This window comes from Trichomycterus rosablanca, chromosome 2, assembly GCF_030014385.1.
Source record: "Trichomycterus rosablanca isolate fTriRos1 chromosome 2, fTriRos1.hap1, whole genome shotgun sequence".
Taxonomy (NCBI): Eukaryota; Metazoa; Chordata; class Actinopteri; order Siluriformes; family Trichomycteridae; genus Trichomycterus; species Trichomycterus rosablanca.
Window position 1 is genome coordinate 26,972,262 of NC_085989.1, and position 19,909 is coordinate 26,992,170.

The 19,909-nt window shown below is 36.0% G+C and overlaps 1 protein-coding gene across 1 annotated transcript in view; it reads left to right on the forward strand.

The window, feature by feature from the left end:
• The window catches only part of csmd3b (CUB and Sushi multiple domains 3b), a 538,328-nt gene that overhangs the window by 308,126 nt on the left and 210,293 nt on the right, over nt 1-19,909 (forward strand). The window contains exons 11-12 of the mRNA XM_063013213.1: nt 10,963-11,066; nt 12,815-12,927. Of these exons, the coding sequence (XP_062869283.1) occupies nt 10,963-11,066; nt 12,815-12,927 (217 nt within the window). The remainder of the gene's footprint in view (nt 1-10,962; nt 11,067-12,814; nt 12,928-19,909) is intronic.

Consider the following 19,909-nt stretch of genomic DNA (forward strand, 5'->3'; position numbering starts at 1 on the left):
AACCTCATTTATTCAGACATTTATAATTCTATCTATAATCAGGTGTAAGAAGTTAGTATTTAATGTACTATTTTAGAGAAAGGACTAAGAAATGCAGTTTGCAGAGAGTGTGGACAGAATTAACCACCCGGTGTGTACTGGTTTATATTTGTCTGGTATTGTATCTCAATTTACATAAGGAAAGATCAACTTCAATATATGTCATCTGGTGTTGCAATAGTTTAGTGAAGCATGTGATGTGGTTTTTAAATGACTATAAAGCAAGCATTTTTATGGTATAAAGCATCTAGAACCTATAGGCTTGTTCTGTCCACTAAGTAATTTGCCTTTGCATGCAAAATGTAGGAGTGGAATATAGGAAAATATGTAATGTGAGATGCTATTTTGTCACAACATTCAACTTGCATAAGTTTCATTTATTTTATTGCCTAATAACAAATAAATAAATAATCATTACTGTGTACTCATTTTGAAGAAGGACTGAATGAAATTATTATGTTCTGTACAATGGGGCGTCGTGTCATATCCACATAGAGCTGATATAAACTACATCATACATTATCGAGCAAAGTGATCAGCATAAACTACACAATAGTCATTTTAAAATAGGGACCATTTGATTGGAGAAGTAGAATCAGCTGTACAGAGCAGTGAAAAGTATTAGATTCAGCTATACTGGAGGGTTTGCAAGCATGATCTGCCTATTTAAGGTTTTGCCACAGAATTGCAGTGGGATTTAAGTCAGGACTTTGGCTCAAAGTAAAAAAAAAAAGGTTCGAGTGGCATTTAAAAGTGGACTTGCTTGTTGCTTCAGATCATTGTCTTGTTGCTTGTGTGCTTCAGATCATTGTCTTTTTGCTACATGCATACTACCATGTTTGGTCATTAAATATGATGTTCTTTTGTTGAAATGTGCTGTTAACTTTTTGGAAGACATGGGTTTATTATATATGCCATACAGTTCTACCTTTGACTTATCATCTCACAGAATATTATTCCAAAAGTTCTGGGGGTAGGGGAGGTCATCTCCATTTTTTTTTTGTGCAAATGCTAGCTAGAGCTTTGTGCCTTTGATGCCATTTTTGCCCAGTGCTTATTGTGGAATAGTGTACATTGACCTTAAGAGAGGCAATTGAGACCTGCAGTTCTTTAGGTGTTTGTCTGTGTTTATTTGTGACCTCCTAGATGGGGTTGGCTAGTGAAATTGAAGCCAATTGACTTTGGCTAATTTAGAAGCCAAGGGTGCAACCAACTACTCTTTCCACATAGGGCCAGGTAGGGCTAAACATTTTCAGTAAATAAAAGAAAAAGTAGTTTTAATATGTGAAAATAGAAGAAATTGGTCATACCGTTTTCACAATACTATAGCTCTTGCTGGGATGGATTGCAGTCAGACTAAGCTTTATGGAAAAAGTGTGGGCATCACTGCACAACATTGTCACCAGATACATGTGCCTTTCCTCAGGTGATTGATGACTAATGGCTGCTTACAGTATAGACAATTATTGCATCATATATTTTTCACAGTGACAATGAGTTGGCTTATTATTTTAGAGATGCTTCTTGCTTTAACCTTGATAAGGTTAAAAGAAGTTAGCTCAACTCATTTCTGCATCTGTAACAAATCATCTCTGGAGTAAACTGAGTGTACTATACCCTATAGTACGATACGTTTTTAAATCAGACATTTCACATGTAATCCATACTTTTCTTAAGTAACTGTGCAAAATTCAGTTACCCTTCTTGACTAGGGACCGAGCGTATCAAAGCGGGCTGTATGGGTGGGGCAAAAAAAGTGACGACCATTAAGTGGTTAATAGGTCATAAAATCTAAGACACTATTTACTAAAATATAATCAACTGCAATAGATTTTATTGAAGTTACTGTACTCTTTCATTTTCAGTATTTTTTTTTCTATTCATGACACCATGGCAGAGCACACTGAAAATTGTTCCATTGACCTGCTATGGATTACAGTTAGCATGGCATATCTGCTTTTATCACAGCCTCATCTTCAGCAAACTCCTCCTACATTTACCTGTACCCCTGTGCAATTGGACAATAAGATTGTTATAGACAGTTCAGGATATACGTAGATACATACCGTAATTTGTTGGCCATTTTATGGGGCCCATTCATTAAAAATGAAAAAAAAAAAAAAATAATTCTTACATATGATGTTATTTTAGAAGGATAAAAAATGATCAGTATTTACCCGTTTCAATACTCCCAAGAGGGATTTCTATAGATGGTAGTCTTTCATGCTGTGCCAACGTTTTAGTACAATAGTGTTAAAATGCCACTTTTTCCCCTGCCATATTGTCATCCTTCCTTACATTAAAAGCTCTTACAGCTTTAAAAAAAAGCTGTTTAAAATAGCAGTTCTACTTACAGCAGTATGCCTGTGCTCACTGTAATGGTCTTAAAAGTAGGTCTAAGCTGCTTGTTCTGTTTTCTTTATGTCAGAAAATTGTACTTGCATTTACAGAAGGAAAGGTCAGCTTTCACATGTGTCAGTGATAGTAGTAGTTCATGTGTCATTTTTATAAAAAACAACTTTATAATAAGCAGGGTGGTATTTTTTTACTTCTAGCAAAAGGCTACTATATAAAGTAAACATGCATTGAATCTGCATCACTGCCACAAATCAGATATGTATCCATTTCAGTACCTTGTGCGATATTAACTCTCAGAAAGGCATTAAAGTTTCTATGTGATCTTTGCTGTCTATACTGTTATTAAAAACACAAACCCTTTCCTAATGTATTTACCTGTCGCTAAGAAGCACCGCCATAGTATTATGCTATGTAATACTACCATGTTTTAACAAAAGAATCGTGTTATCCAGATGATGTAAAATGCCTGTTTTTCAGACATCATGCCCAATGTTACATTTTCATTTCATTAAATTAAAACTTGTACCACTCTGTTCAATGCTCAATTCCTATTGGTAATTGCCACATCACTATGCCCCTAGTTTGCATATAGTTAAACTTTGCTAAACTTCGCCCACTTCATGTCCCTAATATTTGCTTCACCTCCTGTCACCAGAAATCACCAGCTCTAATTAAAAATGAATAACAGCTAGTCACTTTGAAAGAGCTCCAGAATTCGTCACCCTACAGCAGCATTGTGACTCGACAGAGTGACTGTTGGGTTTTTCAACTCCTCATCAAGGTCCTTGTTGCCTGGATGTTTAATTGGCAGGATGGCCAACTTTAGCAAGGTTTAAGGCTATGCCAAGTTTGCCAACTTATGTTCTTCTAATAATCCTGGGAACACAAACAGCCATAAAGTCCAAGAAACTGAGTCTTTACAGTAAAACTCTGGCAAGGCAGAGATCAGAGCAAGTACACTATATTGCCAAAAGTATTCGCTCATCTGCCTTCACACATATATGAACTTGAGTGACGTCCCATTCTTAATCCATAGGGTTTAATATGATGTCAGCCCACTCTTTGCAGCTATAACAGCTTCAACTCTTCTGGGAAGGCTTTCCACAAGGTTTAGGAGTGTGTTTATGGGAATTTTTGACCATTCTTCCAGAAACGCATTTTTGAGGTCAGACACTGATGTTGGACGAGAAGACCTGGCTCACAGTCTCCGCTCTAATTCATCCCAAAGGTGTTCTACTGGGTTGAGGTCAGGTCTCTGTGAAACTCGCTCATCCACGTCTTTATGGACCTTGCTTTGTTCACTGGTGCGCAGTCATGTTGAAACAGGAAGGGGCCATCCCCAAACTGTTCCCACAAAGTTGGGAACCTGAAATTGTCCAAAATATTTTGGTATGTTAAAGCATTAAGAGTTCCTTTCACTGGAACTAAGGGGCCAAGCCCAACTCCTGAAAAACATCCCCACACCATAATCCCCCCTCCACCAAACTTTATACAGTACCGTTCTCCTGGCAACCACCAAACCCAGACTCGTCCATCGGATTGCCAGACGGAGAAGCACGATTCGTTACTTCAGAGAGCACGTCTTCACAGTTCTAGAGTGCAGTGGTGGCGTGCTTTACACCACTGCATCCGACTATTTGCATTGTGCTTGGTGATGTAAGGCTTGGATGCAGCTGCTCGGCCATAGAAACCCATTCCATGAAGCTCTCTACGCGCTGTTCTTGAGCTAATCTGAAGGCCACATGAAGTTTAGAGATCTGTAACGATTGACTCTGCAGAAAGTTGGCGACCTCTGCGCACTATGTGCCTCAGCATCTGCTGACCACACTGTCATTTAACGTGGCCTACCACTTTGTGGCTGAGTTGCTGTCGTTCCCAATCACTTCCACTTTGTTATAATACCACTGACAGTTGATTGTGGAATATTTAGTAGCGAAGAAATTTCACAACTGGACTCGTTGCACAGGTGGCATCCTATCACGGTACCACACTGGAATTCACTGAGCTCCTGAGAGCGACCCATTCTTTCACAAATGTTTGTAGAAGCAGTCTGCATGCCTAGGTGCTTGGTTTTATACACCTGTTGCCATGGAAGTGATTGGAACACCTGAATTCAATGATTTGGATGGGTGAGTGAATACTTTTGGCAATATAGTGTATATACAACAATATATACTGTTTTGTCCAGACAATGAAGTACAAGTTATGGGCCCCTATAGACCCAGGCGTAATTTACATTTACATTTTCAGCATTTAGCAGAAGCTTTTATCCAAAGCGACTTACACAATGAGTGGAACATGATGAGCAATTGAGGGTTAAGGGCCTTGCTCAGGGACCCAACAGTGGCAACTTGGTGGTGGTGGGGCTTGAACCGGCAACCTTCTGTTTACTAGCCCAGTACCTTAACCACTGAGCTATCACTGGCCCTTTCCAAATCCTTGTAATCCTTTCCAAACTCTCTCTAATCTATTTCAGTTAGACTAATTACAACAGGTGGATTTCAGTTGAGTTCTAGCCTTTTCTCAAGGATCGTTAAAGCAAACAGCATGCACCTGACCACATTTTAAAATCATTATTTACACAATAGAGCGTGCTAACAGTTAAGGGATCTAAGTGCTCTTTTAAATCTACTGTATGTTTGCAAGTGAGCAGTGTTGCAAGTTGAATGGATATCAAGACATAAAAAATGCAATCCTTTCACCCCTTGAGATCGACACTTAGAGGGATGAGCTAAGTCATGGGAGCAGCTAAGCTTAGATGTACTTACTTAATAATGCCATTCAATTAGAGTAGACTGTACTTTTCCTTTTTAAGTAGGTGTTGGCACAAAGAATAATGAGGATCACTTGTCAGCTTCTACTCTGTCTAAACGAAAAGATTAAGATATGTTATGCTTTTTTTTATCATTTTAAATAAAAGTTGAACTGGTTGTTGAATGTTCGCTTGAATGAACTGTATCGCAGTGACAATTCAATTTGTTAAGTGTCTCCCTTGGTTGCAAGTTCCAAACTGCCTTGAAACAAAATCAGAACAAAAACTGTTTAAGAACTGTGCGTATGGATTTAAAGTTTAGTACTTAAATGTGCAACTTTTCAGGTATTATCTATAAATACTACAACTCTGTGTAGTGTAGCACTATATCATTTGATCCGCAAAGTATCTGCTAAATTCTAAAACTGCATATTCATATTAGTTTGTTTGTTTATTAGGATTTTAACGTCATGTTTTACACCTTGGTTACATTCATGACAGGAACGATAGATACTCATTACACAAGAATCATCACTTCACAGGGTTATATAGAACAGTCATGGACAATTTAGTGTCTCCAATTCACCTCACTTGCATGTCTTTGGACTGTGGGAGGAAACCGGAGCTCCCGGAGGAAACCCACGGGGACACGGGTAGAACATGCAAACTTCACACAGAAAGGACCCAGACCGCCCCACCTGGGGCTCGAACCCAGGACTTCATATTAGTAACATGTTTATTTAATATGTTCTACATTTTCAGACACAGACTTCTAGACAAACAAATACTAGGCTTTATTTTTGAGCCGTTAATAAATATTTTAGGCATTAAAGGCCAATATCAGTTTATTTTTTTGTGAATTGCTTGTGTGATTGATACTACTTTACAAGCAGAATTGTAAATGAACACTGAAGCTATGCTCGAGTAAATATTTTAACCCTGAGGACATATACGCTGTTCAGTACCGCCTGTTGTTTCATTTCACTGGCAAATTGCATTATGCACGCTAGGTGGTAAAATGATTCATTGATTGTTTTGATCATGTTACTGTGTTAATGACTACCTGGAGGGTGAAACAAAACTTGCATTTCTTTAAAAATAAATAGAATATTAATTATGGATTTTAAAGTATTCATACACATCTAAAAATAATGAAATATTTGCATGACTATACACTGAGTCAAAATGCAACCTCTGTACCTTTGCCCATAATTTTGTATATTGATATAATTTAATTGATATAATTTATTATAATTGATATAATAAATATTGATTAACTTTCAAAATTCTTGTCCTGTTGGACAGTGTCATTTTACAACCATTGTGTTTAAGCAACAGACAACAACATTGTAACAATATAAAATGATCTTTACCACAGAATTGTAATTAGGAACTTGTAGCTGCTTCGAGGTTTCGAACTGTATGAGATTACTAAATGAATTTCCAAAGAAAAACTGGAAAAACATAAACTTGCTGTGTAAGATCTTTGAAAATTATAGCTATAAAAGATGAAAACTAAGTGGTCGACTAAAAAGCATGCATACTTATAACAGCCTGGCGCAAGTTCAAGAACTGGTGTTCAGCCAGAGGGTAAAACCTCGGTCAACATGTCAAATTTACTGGGAAACTGGACCAATCAGTTTGAATTATTCATTGTGATCTGGCACGGCAACACTGCCCAAAGTTATGCGCAAAGTTAGGTTTTTTTACTTAATCTGTTTGCAGGGATTTATTATAAAGAGGCAAATTCAGAAAGGTACATTTACACTGATTGTGTTTGACAGACTTGTATCTAAGGTAATATAATACAAATAAAAAGATGTGTATGTAAAAGATCCTGTATACATTGAACTTTTGAATTATTAAATAGGACAGTTGGTACCTTGCTCCATGATGCTTCTTAAATATCTTAAACAATTGTTTGGAAGTTCAGGCATTTAAACATTACCACTTTGTAAATATTATCTTAAAAAAGCAAAGCAAATTTGATGCCTTTTTTTTTTTATTAATTTCTCTTCCTTGAGATTTATATCTTTTAAAACCCAAAATGCTTTTGAAGATGAATAAAGTTTAACAAATTAATTTTATAAGCAGGACACAAATTCCATACATTGTCACCCCTTCTGTACAGAGTAAAGCCAGTGGTTCTGTGCCGCTTGAGTACTAAGCCTGATGCTAATTGTAAATTCCAACAGGATATGGTGCAGCAGGTGGTGCAATGGACTGGAAGTGATTACTGATCCTGTTGTGCAAATATCAAGGAAATAAGAATACGGATGCCTCAAGGGACCCAGCAAACATGTTTATATATATATATATTTTATAGCTTCACTGATGACACTTGCTCTAGCAAAATCCCTTTGTGATTGTGTGTCCCTATAGATTGTTCGATAATTCTTTAGTATGGTTCCCTTCAACACAATACTAGTATTGTACATAACGCTCCAGGTATCCAAGATTCAAAGAACTGTCCAGTTATAAATGATAATGGTTAAAGCAAAGAACACCACGTGAACCGCTTTCCTAAGTCATCAAAGTCTGCATGACCTGAAGTTGGGTAACATGATTAACTTCATTGGGATCAATGACAGCACTTAAACTGCTTCAGCATAAATGTGTTATAATAACACCATCCAGAAACGTGTTTGAGGTGTGTTGCAATTATGGTGGACTCTAAAGAGCTGTCACACATCCTGAGAGAGGAGATCATTGTATTGCACCACAAGCACATGGGGTATAAGATTTCCAAGACGTTAAACATTCTTAGAAACTAAGAACAACCCACATATCACATATACATAAGACTTGACAGAAGAAGTGCTAGAAGCTTGTTAGCACATCTTTAGAGGTTATCAAGGTTAAAGGATGTTCCACAAAGTATTGAGACTGGGGGTTCAATAATAATGCACATGGATGTTTGTCAAGAGAACAGATGTTTTTCATTTAATCTTAAAATTGTCAACTAAAATGATTGTAAAAATAAATAGTTTTTAGTTTATCTTTAAAATAAATACCTTAATTTCAACATTTACAGTAGACTTTAAAATAAAAAGATAAAAATAATAAATAAATAAGGATGTTATACATCATATTACAGAACAATAAACCTGCCTCTGACTTAATCGCAAGTGGAAGGGATATGAGTTAAGTTTCATTGAATTAATATTGCACTTACACACTGTTGACCTTTTCTATTTGCTATTATTATTACATCTTCTAAACCCTTATCAGCTGCTGTTCTGTTTGTTCTCCAGTGCTCCAGTCTCTCTGCTGCCTCACATACATCCTTCCCAAGTTGTGAGCTTATTATACATTTCCATGACATGAATAGTTCATCTTTCTAGTCCCTCTCCTCTTCTGTTCTTAATATAATGGCTGCTGTGGTTACTCTAACAGTTTTATAATGCAGTGTGTTCAGGCAGACACATACTTTACCATATACAGTGTATCACAAAAGTGAGTACACCCCTCACATTTCTGCAGATATTTAAGTATATCTTTTCATGGGACAACACTGACAAAATGACACTTTGACACAATGAAAAGTAGTCTGTGTGCAGCTTATATAACAGTGTAAATTTATTCTTCCCTCAAAATAACTCAATATACAGCCATTAATGTCTAAACCACCGGCAACAAAAGTGAGTACACCCCTTAGTGAAAGTTCCTGAAGTGTCAATATTTTGTGTGGCCACCATTATTTCCCAGAACTGCCTTAACTCTCCTGGGCATGGAGTTTACCAGAGCTTCACAGGTTGCCACTGGAATGCTTTTCCACTCCTCCATGACGACATCACGGAGCTGGCGGATATTCGAGACTTTGCGCTCCTCCACCTTCCGCTTGAGGATGCCCCAAAGATGTTCTATTGGGTTTAGGTCTGGAGACATGCTTGGCCAGTCCATCACCTTTACCCTCAGCCTCTTCAATAAAGCAGTGGTCGTCTTAGAGGTGTGTTTGGGGTCATTATCATGCTGGAACACTGCCCTGCGACCCAGTTTCCGGAGGGAGGGGATCATGCTCTGCTTCAGTATTTCACAGTACATATTGGAGTTCATGTGTCCCTCAATGAAATGTAACTCCCCAACACCTGCTGCACTCATGCAGCCCCAGACCATGGCATTCCCACCACCATGCTTGACTGTAGGCATGACACACTTATCTTTGTACTCCTCACCTGATTGCCGCCACACATGCTTGAGACCATCTGAACCAAACAAATTAATCTTGGTCTCATCAGACCATAGGACATGGTTCCAGTAATCCATGTCCTTTGTTGACATGTCTTCAGCAAACTGTTTGCGGGCTTTCTTGTGTAGAGACTTCAGAAGAGGCTTCCTTCTGGGGTGACAGCCATGCAGACCAATTTGATGTAGTGTGCGGCGTATGGTCTGAGCACTGACAGGCTGACCCCCCACCTTTTCAATCTCTGCAGCAATGCTGACAGCACTCCTGCGCCTATCTTTCAAAGACAGCAGTTGGATGTGACGCTGAGCACGTGCACTCAGCTTCTTTGGACGACCAACGCGAGGTCTGTTCTGAGTGGACCCTGCTCTTTTAAAATGCTGGATGATCTTGGCCACTGTGCTGCAGCTCAGTTTCAGGGTGTTGGCAATCTTCTTCTAGCCTTGGCCATCTTCATGTAGCGCAACAATTCGTCTTTTAAGATCCTCAGAGAGTTCTTTGCCATGAGGTGCAGTGTTGGAACTTTCAGTGACCAGTATGAGAGAGTGTGAGAGCTGTACTACTAAATTGAACACACCTGCTCCCTATGCACACCTGAGACCTAGTAACACTAACAAATCACATGACATTTTGGAGGGAAAATGACAAGCAGTGCTCAATTTGGACATTTAGGGGTGTAGTCTCTTAGGGGTGTACTCACTTTTGTTGCCGGTGGTTTAGACAGTAATGGCTGTATATTGAGTTATTTTGAGGGAAGAATAAATTTACACTGTTATATAAGCTGCACACAGACTACTTTTCATTGTGTCAAAGTGTCATTTTGTCAGTGTTGTCCCATGAAAAGATATACTTAAATATCTGCAGAAATGTGAGGGGTGTACTCACTTTTGTGATACACTGTATATAATTATATGATTTGCATTTATTATGAATAACCTATTCTAAATGATCAATTTGAAAAAAAGAAGCTGAGGATTCTCCTACTCTCCACCTTCTATGCATTCTCGACTGTGTTCTGCTCTAAATATCAATGATGTTAAAGGTCATATATCTGATTTATTCTTTGTTACACAGTTACACTATATTGCAAAATGTATTTGGAAATCTTAGCTTATTTAATATTTTATTAAAAATAATGAATAAATAAATAAATCACCTTAATTGCACTAACCATTCATTTATATCCTGGATTTTTTTGTTTAGCATCCTTGGGTATGTAAAAGGCCCTATAAAAATTTACAGTTGAGATGTGTATAGAACAGTTAGTGCCTTGCTCCGCTGATCTGCCTAATCTGATGCTGAAAAAACGGCCTTGGCTGGTGTCTTGATATGACAAATAACTTGGAGGTTAAAACATTACCACTTTAAAATATCTTTAAAAAAAAAAAGCAAATTTGATGCTATTTTTTTTACAAACAAACAAACAAACAAATCTAAAAGATTCTTAAGTTATTTTACATGCCTTGAAATTCCCCACTTTTTCTACAAGAAGATGGAGGATTGTTACATTTTATAAATAGTAATGATCTGTTTTGCTTTCAGCACTTTCAGATGGATTACAGAGTTTCTTGTATATTATTATAAATTTTGATTGGTATGTTGGTAATATTCATCTCTTCTCTTCTGACAGGTCATTCAGATCAACTTTGAAGAGTTTGACTTGGAGCTCGGCTATGACACATTAACGATAGGTGATGGCGGAGAAGTGGGAGACCCACGGACAATCCTGCAAGTGTAAGTGCCTCTTTTGTATTTTAAATGTGTTTCTAAATAAAATAAAAAGTCTAAATCACTAAATTATTATTTAATTACATTATTCTCTATATTATTCTATACACAGTTTTAAATAGTGATTATTTATATTGTGTTGGGTATTTAACAAGTCTCCACATTTGTGGCACATGACAAAATAAATGTAATACTTATCTTTGAAATAAAAGGCTTTGATAGTTTTTGGATGATTATTTGAATAGCAGTGTGTGTAAGTGACAGAGCTAGCTATGTATATACTGTATATACAGTATGTGCATATGTGAAGACTTAAATGTCTTAAAAACTAAAAAAAAAAAAAGAAAAAAAACATATTGCTGGGTTGTGTTTTTGTCTTGTAAATTAATATGATGCTTTTAAGCAGTAAGTCAATACACACTTAAAACAATACAGCAAGTTTCCTGTTCTGAAATTTCTCTAACAAGTCAACAAAAAAAATTAGACACCGTGGAATTTTTCTTAAAGTTTTCTTAGTGATCATGTGTTGAGTTGCTCGCTTCCATCTTATGTCTTAAAAATAGCTTTAACCATTAGAAATGTCAACAAAAAAGACTAATTTGCAGTGAAAACAATTATTGAAATTAGGACTAAGCAATATATTGATTGAAATGTGCTGTGAGCATTTATTGCCAAATACAATAAGAGTATGGTTCCTTAATTTAAGCTGTAGCTTCCTCCTTTTTAATAAAAAAAATCAGATTGTAGTAGCACTTAGTTAATAGTACTGGCTGCTTAATAAGTTTTGCATTTAATATTAATTACTAAAGGTTAAAACCTGAAGTTTAGTTCAGGCTTATGTTAGTGATGACCCAAAAGGATAGATGTTTTAAAATCCAAAATACTCCTTTATATCCTCATCTTGTTCTAGTTTAATAATAATTAAATGGTGTAACATGCTGACAAATCTTTATTAATAAAATGACATTTACATTTATTTACATAACTGGGTTTGACATGAAAGGTCAGCATGATCTTCAAAACAAACTTAATGTGCACGATCTGATATGTCCAAAATGCAATGAAGCATTAATGTTAGTTACTTTTTTTTATTTTTATTAAACACTGCTCAGAAAGTGTGATTTTTTTTTTTTCTTTCTTTCTTTTTCATTCATTCATTCTAGGTAAATTGTGCAAGCCCGCTACTTTTGGGATCCAGGGTTTTAATCCCCAAAGGTGCTGTTTAATAATTGAATTAATATATTGATACATTTTCCAGTAGTTGGGCTGAGTTATTCCTAAGTCTAACTATCCACTTTTACTGTAAAGGTGGTTGTATGTGGTGACATAAATCATCCTAAACAGCAACAGATGAGAATGAGTGGAGATTGTGATGACCAGTAACAGAACTGTGTTTATATAATAAGTTGTACTGACCTGCCATGTCCACACCGCCCTGCAGGTAGGAAGGGTAGTAGTGTATTTCACTCTGAAGTATATTCAAGGGTATTCCTTGTGCTTCATTAGCGATGCTTATTACACCTGGGGGCAACATTGAAAATGCATACCTGTTTCCTGGTGCTCTGGGCTGAATCGACTCCCATAGTTCCCTGCTGTGCTAGCATTCTTCAGCTCTAGTTTTCAGGAATTTGGTTGGTATATGATAAAGGCCTTTAGGTGACTGAAGCTGCCACAGGACACTAGATACTAAATGGATTGTAAAAGATGCTAAAAAAAATTAGACTTTGTGACAATACGTACATGTGTTTTTTCAGGCTGACTGGAAGCTTTGTTCCTGACCTCATCGTCAGCATGACCTATCAGATGTGGCTTCATCTCCAGTCTGATGAGAGTGTGGGCTCCATAGGCTTCAAGATTAACTACAAAGGTAAAGTAAACAATCTTAAAGCATGATTTAGTACCAATAAGAAGATAAACAAAGACAGAATTTTTTTATTTATTTAAGATCAGAACATTCTGATTAAACATTTTATAGCACATGTTTGTAAAATCAAACAATACATTATCAGATTTAGTGTAGTCAGCTGTAACTTTAATAAACTTTACTATCACATGAGCAAATAAAGCAAGTATAAAGGAGGAGGAAGAGACCTTCAAAATGAAAGAAAAAGAAAAATTAGTGTTTTGCAAACAATAGCAATGGACAATCTTTAATGAATTTCTTGACAGGACTATTCAATTAATGTACTTCAATTTACTCGAGAAGTGAGGGTAGAGAAATATTTCTACTTTCACAGACAGGTGAGTTCAGAGATCAAAGGTCGTTCTCCTTGTGTTTCTATAGTAGAGTTTGATCGATGTTCAGTACTGAGGCTATTGCAAAATCAAGCTGTCCACATCTCATGGTACTGGTTGGTGACAAGGAACAGGCATTCCTCTATTTCCCATGTGCTGTACACACTCAGTAGAAGCAGGAATACCTACATAGCCCATATCTTTGATTATCTTCTCTGCCTTAAGGTTTGGTAATAAATTAATGTCAGCATGATAAACAGCATGCCATCCAGGGTAATGAGAGAGAAACAGAGAGAGAGAAGAACAGAGGAAAATAAGGAATGTGGTGGAGATATGAAAATCATGTTGAGCTCAAAAGCAAAAATAAAGGAAAATAAAATAGATGATATTCCTACAAAACAGATGATTGACAGTGTTTTGCCCCAGATTAAAATGTATAATTTGTTAAAAACTCATACAGAACACTAAAATTTAGAGGAACTGAGGTTGTTTTGGAGTCAGTTAATTCTTATATAAAATATGTCATAGTGAAGGATTTAAATCTGAATTTAATCTTCAATTAAAAAGGATGCATGCTACTTCATTTGTATATAATATTTCCTATTTTCATATATTTGTATTATGGAGTGCCAGGGTTGACCCCTAATGTGAGCAGTCGAAAGACATCATTCATTCATTGTATTATAGAATAATGAGATATAGTAGCTTATGTCTGTAACTGAGTAACTGCAATTAAAATGTGCTGAAGGAAATTGTGCTGAAAAACCTTTACATTATGGTTAAAGGTATGAAGATTAAAAAGAATCATGAAACTATTTTTTTGACAGTATTGATTTTATTATAACATTAATATGAAATGTTTTATATTAGATAAAACATACTTACACTATTTTTTAAAAAACGTTCCCTTTTATTAACTAGTAAAATGGCTTAATTTAATGTCCTGTGTAAACGATTGGAAAGTTAGCTTTTTGAATGAAGCAGAGATCATGCAGAATAAACTTTTATTGGCCATTTTTATGCTGCTGATCCAGAGAATTCTAGTCAAAGCACATTAAAATTTGGCAGTGAATATACTTTGTGAAAAGAATATAGTGTTTCATGAGGCTCAGCATTTTAATAGGTGTTCCATTTTAACCTGGCTGCTGCAAAAATATTTGTATAATGACTTTTTCAGGTGAGATAGTTTAGAACTGACAAATGTAATGAAATGATGCCAATGTTAAAATAAAGTAAGCTAATTATCGTTATTATTATTATGAATTAATTTATTTGGGTTTTAATGCCATATTTAACACATGCATGTCATTTAATGGCAAAAAAATAGGTATTATGTTTGTCTATTTTATCTTGTCTTTTTATGGCTTTAAGGTAGGGTAAAACTGGTCTTGTTATTAAAATAAAATAAAACAAATAATAACATAGGGCAGCACAGTTGGTATTATGGGTGCAGCATAGCTCCAGGGTCCTGGAGATCTGGATGTATCTCATCTTTAGTCAATAAGGGCATTTGTCAGTACATACAGTACATACTTCTATTATTAAGGCCTTATTTATTTATATGTGATTTAAATAAAGTATCTTAATTTTTACTCAACAATCTGGTTATTTGGCCAATCTATGCAGAGTATTATAATTACAACCATTACTCAAATTCCTTCTGTACTTTGTGAAGTGAATCTTCCTACACGGTCCTCTGGTGCCATGTCTGTCCCATGTAATTGGTGCACACATGATCCATCAGAAAACAGGGTTTGTTGGACCAGGTGAGCCTCATTCATTGCTTCAATGTTCAGGTCCAATGCTTGCAGCAATTTGAGGCACAATTGTGTTTACTCCTTCTCAGACTTGTCTGTAATCAGTTACCATGGCTGTCTGTGAACACATTACAAGTTATATAATAATTTGATCTTATGTTTATTTGTGCAATTCCACTATCATTAAAACATTTTTAAAATTACTATAACGTATTAATTAAAATGTAGTGATCATACCAGCTCACTATTAAATAATGTAAATAATTGGCACCATAAGAGGCACCACAAAAGAATTACTATGGAACTTAAAGTTGGACAACCAACATTGGATTGCATGTGTTAGATAATACACAACATACAAAAGCTCATTCAATTCATTAAGACCCAAAAAAAACTTTAATCAGTAACAGCTGAATGACAAGGTATGAATTTCTAAACAATAGCACTTTCTTCTATTTTTTTAATCTGGTTAATTAAAAAATGTAAATATATCTAAATATAAAATTATTTCTAGTTGGCTGGCTGTGGCTTTATAATCAAAAGCTTCAGATATCAAATGTTATGAAAAATGCAAATAACCAAGACATTTAATATTTTACCATCAAAGCCACACTAGAAAGGAAAAAAAAATGTTTCTGTGGGACCGAACACTGAGCAATCAGATTACTGACTGACCCAATTTCAAGTTTACTATGATCAGACATTTGAAATGCATGTAAACCCAGTAATTATATTAGTGTCATCATGAAACTATCAATAATCTGTTAGAAATGCAAGAACTGGCCTAGCACCCACAGGTTTTGTAAACATTAAACCCAGGTACACCACCACCTTGCCATTTCTAGCTGAATAACATATACATAAAATAATAATAATTTGTATGATAATCATATAATTTTACCAACATATGTTTTATTTATAGTCATGTGATTTATGAATATACTGTACATAAAACCCTGTTCAAAGCTGACCAATTTCACATGTAACAAGACCGTCGTGTGCAGTGCAGATTTTGAATTAGATTACCTGCTGAGATCTTATGCAATGCTGACAGATGAAGGCAATTTGACATCATTACTGGGCAGAGCAGGATGCTGCACGTTTGTTTTTGCTCATGAAAAACATCTCATCTCTATAGTAAAATAATTTTGTAGTAGTGGTTATTTCAATGCTATTACAAAATGAACAGATGCCTCTTGTCATGTTATGCCCTGTCATGTTATCAATTTCCTAGGTCATAAGGGGTCTAATTCTTTTCCCCCTCCAGTGTATTAAGATTACCTTTTCTCTGAGGAGAATTTATTCTACATATTCTACAGTCTTGCATACATAAAAAGGCTCATATTGTGTTTGCTCTGCACCAATTCAGTGTTTAAAATGTATCCCCATGCCATGCTTTTAGTTTGATTCTCTCTTGTTAACCAAAAACAAATGTTTTTTAAATATTTTATTTCTATTTAAAAATATTTTATTTCTATGTAAAACAAGAACAAAAGAAAAAAAACATCAACTAGCCCTGTGTACAAGTGTATTTGCCCATTTCCTTTTCAAATTAATCACTGAGCTTGATTAGAGTAGACACACCCATGCTTGATTACAGCCTCTGAAGGAATTCTTTCAAGCCATTAGATTTCACAGCAGCTTCAGACAACCAAGTATGTTGTGATCAAACAAATTCCATGTTTAAAATGTTAGTTTCAATGCAGGAAAATCTTGAATCTTGACCTTTGAGCTTTCAGACAGCATTGCATTCAAAACGGTCATACACCGTAAATACAGCCACATAGGTTTGAAAGTACTTCAGAAAACCATTGTTATTTACAGTCCACCACTGGATCAAGAAATGCAACCTGGAAATCTAGTACACAAAGCCGTATACAAATTTTTTGCAGAAATGACTCAAAATTCTCTGGGCCCAAGCTCATCTCAGATGGTCTAAAAGACTAAGGTCAGATAAGTCCATGATTCAGTTTATTTTTAGGAAAAAACTGACATTGAATTATCTGTGCCAAATATAAAAAGGACTATCTACACTTATCAATGAAAGTAAAAAAGCCAACATCTGTCATATGGGGTGCATCAGTTCCTATGGCCCAGGTGACTTGCATATAGGTGCCTTTGACACTATATGCCACGAAGTCCATGATTATTTCAGCAAGATAATACCAGGCCTTATTCTGTATGCGCTACAACAGTGTGGCTTTGTAGACACAGAATGTGTGAGCTTACTGGCCTGCCTGGAGTCCAGATCTGTCTTTTATTGAAAATGTATGTTGCATGGAGCGATGGAGACCATGGACTGTTGAGCAGCTGAAATCAGCAAGAATGGAGTGTGTTGCAAGCTTTAAATTTTAAATGTGTTTAGTATATTTACAAAATACAATGATCTGTGAAAGACTGGAAATCTTTTCTTTCTTTGGTAAGTTAAATATTCCAAAAGAATGAACAAGATCAGATTCTTCTTTTTATTGTATTTTACAAACTGTCCCAACTTTTCTGAAAATATGGTTTGTAATTTTCTGTCTATAAAGATTGAATTCTTGAGTCATAAGTGACAGATTTGGCTGAAATGGCAAAAAAACATCTTTTTGTTAGATTTTTTAATAACAATTTCCCTTATGCTTACTCAATAATACTATTTATTTATTTATTTGTTTATTGTTATGCCACTTTATACACTTGATTGTGACAATAATACTAGAGTGAAAAAAGACATTATCTGGGTAAATGAGATTTTAAAAAATAATGAAGTGGTTTAAAGGATGACCAGAATTGCTCAGGGTGTTTTGTTCGGTTTTATATCTGAGCTTTTCAATAATAGAAGCAGCAACAATAATTAGATTAAAGTATTTAAGGGATTATTGAAGAAACGATATTTGAAATGAGTCAATTTCCTTGGGTGCAAGAGCCACCTGTTTATATTTTGAAAAAACTGATTACTGACTTTTATGTGAAGGTTGATTAAATGAGCCCAGCAACAGTTCAGCCATATTTCACAGATGGTATAATTATATGGTAATCATGGTAATAAAAACACCTCTCGCTGGATAACCTTTACAGCCTGTGTGTGTTCATATAGAATCCATCATTTATATATAAGCACTTAAATAATATTGCATTTTCACCCTATTGAAGATTTACAATTCTGGAATGTTTACTGAAAATGGCTTGATGGATAAATAATAAACACTATCCTAATTAGGGTGGGTCACCTTTTTTGGAAACAAAAGGTGCAAGGCATGAACACATCAGAGACTGGTCTCCAACGTTTTTTTTGCAGGGCGTCACACACCTATACTTAGACAGTATACAATAATGGGCCAAAACTGTACATGGTTGTGCCTATTTGGTAACAACTGTGCAATAAATGATGATAGTAATACTCACTACACTTATTGCATAAAGTAGATATGACCAGTACAATGACCTAAATGAAGATGTTTAGGCCAGATGTTTAGGGCAGGATGCAAGGGGTGCTTATAGGCAGATGATTATAAACCCACAGTGGTCCAAAAAAGAACAAACAACAAACTGCTGATGGGTTGTTGGGTGGCCAGACTCCACTGATGCCAGAAAACAAAAGTTTCTGGTACAGTCCAACAAAAGAGCTCTTGTGGCTGAAATTGCAGATCATTTAAACACTGGTTATGCTGTAAATGTGTCAAGACACAGTGCATTGAACCCTTCTGTGTATGGGGCTGCATAGTTTGAGGCCAGTCAAATTGCCTGTGCTATCTCCTGCCACTATTGAAAGCACAAATCATGGGCACACAGGTATTGGAACTGGAGAATGAAAAAAGGTGGAGTACTAGCCAGGCACATGTGCATTATTTACCCGTGGAAGACATGGCAACAGGATGTGCTGGAAAATGAACACTAAAAACATTAGATCAGTCTATCTGCAGGCATGTTTTTAGGAGGAGAAGTAGCAGATAAAACCTTGAGCTGTGCATCACTCACACTACCTGCTGAGCTACCCCCAAAATGTGCATTATGTTAAGTGGAAAGCATGTGACAAAATTGTTTAGCATACAATTAAAAATGCATCAACTAAGTTAGTGTCATTGTGGTTTCCTACTAGAAATGTGTTCAACGCTTTGCCACTTTTAGAAGGCACAAAGCAATAAATATTGCTTTGCCCTACCTTTCTCAGCCCTCCCTCTAGATTGAACTAGGGAGCAGGGCATTGTGGCACTCATAAAGAGTGTCACGCAGGAAATTAATACCATACATCAAGCCCTGGCTGAAGAGTTTCATAAGAAAATCTACATCCAATGAGCTCCAGCATTAATTTGGTCCTGAATGTAATTTACTGGGAATACGCCTTCACCCTTCCCCCTCTTGTTTAAAGCATCAGGAGCAGAATTCAGTTCTAAGTCACTGTATGTGGCGTGCAGTAAAACATATTGCTCGCTCGTCGCCTAGCGCAAGGCTTTAAGAAAGGTGCTATAAAAGCTGGCCAACACGTCCTTCAGACCCTTTATTACATCTAATAGTTTATTTTATTTATGTTTTGACAATGCATACATAAAGTATTTGAGAAATCGTGTAGTCCAAACAGTCAAATACACACAAGACCGAAAGTACATAAACAATGCTAGTAGTTAGTGTTACACTATTTTAGTTAGGTGCATTGTATAAAGCATACATTTTTGCAGTATCCATGAACTAACATTAGCAATTGAATGGGCCATTACCTAAAAACTATGACCACCTTTTTTTTACATTTACACATTTACAATGTGGCATTTAGCAGACATTTTTATCTAAAGCAACTTACAATTATGACTGAATACAATTTGAGCAATTGAGGGTTAAGGGCCTCGCTCAAGGGCCCAACACTGCCAACCTGGCAGT